This window comes from Lupinus angustifolius, chromosome LG18 (assembly GCF_001865875.1).
Source record: "Lupinus angustifolius cultivar Tanjil chromosome LG18, LupAngTanjil_v1.0, whole genome shotgun sequence".
In the NCBI taxonomy this organism is placed as follows: Eukaryota; Viridiplantae; Streptophyta; class Magnoliopsida; order Fabales; family Fabaceae; genus Lupinus; species Lupinus angustifolius.
Genome location: NC_032026.1, coordinates 7,277,410 through 7,282,326, shown reverse-complemented (window position 1 = coordinate 7,282,326; position 4,917 = coordinate 7,277,410). Strand labels below are relative to the sequence as shown.

At 30.2% G+C, this 4,917-nt stretch overlaps 1 protein-coding gene across 1 annotated transcript in view; it reads left to right on the top strand.

The window, feature by feature from the left end:
* LOC109332421 (2-alpha-hydroxytaxane 2-O-benzoyltransferase-like) overlaps positions 3,130–4,917 on the top strand; it is a 5,822-nt gene continuing 4,034 nt past the window's right edge. Inside the window, exon 1 of the mRNA XM_019567398.1 lies at positions 3,130–3,690. Within this exon, the coding sequence (XP_019422943.1) occupies positions 3,205–3,690 (486 nt within the window). The 5' untranslated portion in view covers positions 3,130–3,204. The remainder of the gene's footprint in view (positions 3,691–4,917) is intronic.

Here is a 4,917-nt window from a genome sequence, read left to right as displayed (position 1 = left end):
ACCCTATTATTTAATAATTTAGCAATGATAATATAATATCATTTTATTTAATGATTCGAAAAGCACGTTATAGTTGATACGTAACTTTTTTACCCTTCAAAGGTAAACTTTCTTTCAAATTTCCCCAATATTTATAGGCCAAGAAGTAGCCATTTTCAGTTATCAGCCTCCACGGGTATTAAAAATATAAATCTCTATTCATGGATTTTTACCCAATAATTTAAGTTTTTACTTTTTTATTCTTAACATAGTATCGAAATGTGTGTGAGTTAATTAAAAGTTGGACTATTTTTGTTTGGGTAGTTAATTGAGAGTTTGATACTTTATCACTATTTTTTCAAAATAAAAAGTTAACATTCTGCGCAAACTGTGTATGAAAAGTGGTGTAATGTAACCATCTTTACTTGTTGGTAACTCGTTGTGGTATATAAATTTTGTTGGGTAAAAAGTTAGGTTAAGTAAAAATGATGAGTTAAAAAACATATAATTGGATTGACCCATAAATTTAATGTCTTAAGATTTTGGGTTAAAATATGATGTCAAACTCATTTCTATATTTCTTCCATTTAGCACATAGAGAAATATTCTAACCCACGGACTAAATCTTCCAACAAGTTTTAATAGTATAATATCAGTCTGCAAAATAATTATAAATCCTTCCACACATATAAGTTTAAAAGTAAATACTCATCTCATTTTTTTGTTTTTATCAATTTGGTATATAAAAGAATAAAAAATCCAATATTATTTTTATATATTTCAATTGTGAATCAAATTAATTCTTTATAATATTTTTTAAAATACTTTAGTTTTTATTAATGATTACTTTAATCTATATTTACACTGGATTACTTTGAATTTTTACTTTATTATAAATCAATTTGGCACAAATAAAAATTTATAAGTAGCAAAGTTTATATTTACTTTAAACTTTCCTTACTCGGAATAGACAAATTTTAGATCAGTGGGATTACCAAATTAGTCACCGGCAAAGAGTCCAGTAATGTTTTTGTTTTATTGTGATTCATGAACCTCAGGTGCAAATGTTAGGTAAAGTCACTACTTTATTTGGCTAATAATAATTGTGGAGGTTGGGAACAGAGTGGGGAATTCAACTTCCAACCATTACTAATCATGAACTTCCTAAAATAGTATTATTAAACAAACTTTATTGTTTTATAATTAATGCATATTTGATATTGAGAATTTAAGGCATCCTCAACGACTCATTTTCCATCTAGTCATACAACTTATTTTATATTTGTTTATATTTTCTAATAAATTAAGTAACTTTTCTGTTTTTTAAGTATGTGTTGTTAAATATATACTTTTAACAGTGTTCAATCAAATGAACACGGTTAACTATCTACTTTTAATATTGTTCACTCAAACGAACGATATTAAATATTTATTTAATCACGGTCGCTCAAACGAATATTATTAAATGTCAGTTTCTCTGAATTTGAAGAAAATAGAGTTGTCTTATTTTCTTCCCTTTTTCATTGTTGATTAATATATTTTCCCCTTTCTTTTTCTTCATTTTTTATTATTTTAAGGGCTTTGTGAAAATAAAATCCATACTCTAATTAAAGAACGATTTTCTATTTATAGACAAGAACGTATCTCTCCTGACAGTACCAAAACTTACAGTCCTTATTTCGTTAAGGACTACTGCTAAAAATGCTATTAGAGGTTGCAATCTAAAAAAAAATAACCTGGCACATGATCTCAAACTTGACCATTTAAAATGCAGTTATGTCAAATACAATGATAATTATTGGCTGATTGAGTGAAAGAAACAAAAATGCTAGATGGGTAACGCTCCTACTAATGGATTTGAAGGGGATAGATATATGCATGCATTACGTGATAATAGCAAAATAATAGCGCTTTAAATTGTCATTTAACATCGTTTTTGTGGCGCGTTCTATGTGAGTAATGAGATTCTATAATAGCTCACTGAAACAAACGTGGTTAAATGGCGTTTTTGTAGCGCGGTAGAAAGTATCTCCCAGACATTCTATAAAACACATGACAAACATGTTTAACTCCACCGCATTTACAATAGATTTATTAAATTACCAACGACTTCAACTACATTCAACCTTAACAGATTCCAATATTATTATAAAATAACATATGAGTAATGAGATTTTACGCTAATTGTTCATTCTTTCCCTTCCAATGCTCAGCATAGCCAAAAACCTAGAACATCATGACTGCATAACTTCACAACAAATAAAGATCACACTATTAGTGAAGAGAGAAATGAATGAGCTAAAACAAGATAACGATTTATCTTATGCTTGAAGAGAGAAACAAAAAATCGATAACTTCACAATAACTGCATAACTTCACAACAAATAATGATCATACTATTAGTGAAGAGAAAAAAAAGTTTAAAATAAGAAAACGATTTACATTATGTTTGAAGAAGAGAACAACCAAAAATCGATAACTTGCTTGAAGAGAGAAACTAAAAACAAATAGAAAAAAAAATGTAACTTATGGGAGAAGAAGAAATATAAGAGAAATAATAAACTGAGTGATATGCATTATTGTGTGTGGTTTGTTTTTTGAATTTGAAAAGATTTCCGCTCACTAAAACAAGGTTTAACAACGCTTAGTAAAGAAATATTGTTAAATATATGAAACTTTTAACAGCGCTTATCGAAGAAATGCGGTTAAATATATGAAGTATGACCTTTAACAGAGCTTGCTTCAATAAACATTGTTAAAGATAACACCTTTAACTTAAATAAGCGCGGTTAATTCTCTTCCAACTTACATTTGATAGCGTTCAACACATAAGCGTTTTGAATGAGCATTGTTAAATACCAATTCTAGCATAGTGATGAGGGATAAGGGAAGAAATTAATTTAGAAAGAATATAAAATCTATACAAATTATAAAGATTTATGTATATGCAATTCATTATTTATCATTCATTTAGATTATTTTTTACTTTTTAAAAAATCAACCATAGTTAAGTATCAATAATGGATGATACAATGACACTGAACTTATACACTAGTGCATGCATCTTTTCTCATTTAGAAATATGGAGTGAAATAGAGATGGACAAAAATAAAATATGCTTTGTTTAAACCTCACTTCAGTGCTCCTTATAAATGCACGCTCAAGGAATATGTGAACTCACTAAGAATTATTGAATTAGAAACAAAGAATTTGCTCAAAACAACAATGGTTGTTGCGTCTATGCTCAGCCACGGTGCTAGCCAAACCCTCCCAAAATCTCATATTGAAGCAGTTCTGAGTGTGCCTCCACTCAAGGTGACAGAACCAAGGCGAGTTCGCCATGTTTCGGTAAGAAACACTAACTCAAACAACATTGGTGGATGCTATAACATTGTTCTTTACTATGAGAAATTGAGGGAAGAGGAACATGGTTTGTTTTTGGTTGGTTGGATTGTAGAGTCACTAGCTAGGGTCCTTTTGGACTATCCTCTCCTTGCTGGGAGGATTCAAAAGAAGGTAGAAAATGGTGACAACATGGGATTTGAGATTGTGACTAATGATTCTGGGGTTAGATTTTATGAGGCAAGGTTTCCTATGAACTTGTCTGAGTATCTAGGATTGAGTGGAAAGGAAAGTTTTGAGGGTGAGCTTGTGTTTTGGAAGGAGATTGATGAACAGAATCCGGAGTTCTCTCCCCTATTTTACATTCAGGTTAGTTCTACTTCTCTTTCCTCTCTTTTCCCCTCAGACTATTGAGTCTAAATTCTCTCATATGGGAGAGGGAAATTCCGTAAAAAAACCAAATAGAAAATTAAAATATGACATTTATACTCTGAAAACTAAAAGTAAAAAGAGAATTTCTCTCTCCAATATTGGGATATCTTTCTTCCTAACTATGATACTCGTGTTAGTTTCCCACATCTTTTTATATTTCGTAGTTATTGAGTATAAATATTTTGCATTGGAAGTAATAATTATAAAATGGTATGACAAATGATATTGGAAAAATTGTGTTAGATAATCATTTTCTGTTTCACTTATAGTTTGCAAACTATAGCAGGACTTTTATGGATTTTTTTACATTTCCATTCAAACCCATGAAGCCCAAAATCATGTTAAGGCCCCTAAAATTTGTTAGGAGAAATTAAATTTTCTATTTTCTTGAATGATATATAAGGACAAACCTAAGTTATAGAATGCGGTGTTATGAGAACTGGACTGGACAATCTGATTGGTCTGACCGTTGATCGAACTTAAAAACGGCTCTGTATTGCAGTCTTAACCGAATGAGAGTTGAACCACTTTGAACCGAGGAAATTCCGGTCCGACCATGTTAAACCCAATTAAACCGAATTAACCCGGGAAGTTAATCAAACGGTTCACTTAAAAATTTAAAAAAATGGAACACTATCTCTAATATTTTGTTTTACTACCGTCCAAAAAAAGATGAAGATGTTATTACTTCAATATAATTATACATAATTATTAATTATATAAAGTTTTACATTTATATATGACTATATATTTTTAGATAAAATTATTAATTATGTATTGATCACCCGGTTAGACCGGATGGTTTATGTAACGCCCCGAAAAATACTTCTCAAAAATATTGCGGAAAAATGAGTAAATTTTTTTTTGAAATGGTGATGTATAAAATTGACTTCTTTTTCAAAACCTTCCTTTTTCCGGGACATCACTTTAAGTAACTCGAATGCGGAAAATCAACTTATCGTTATCAAATGATAACTTAACCTGATTCACAATTTCCTGAATAAAGTAATGCATATAATCAATTAAGTATTAATCAGATCCTACAGATTAGTTCAATAAAGGCGGAAACTACATCGCCACTAAACATATACAAAATCCACATAACACAGCCCTCCTCAAAACAAACAAAAGTGCATCGACTCGCCCCCAAGCTGACTCAGAAGA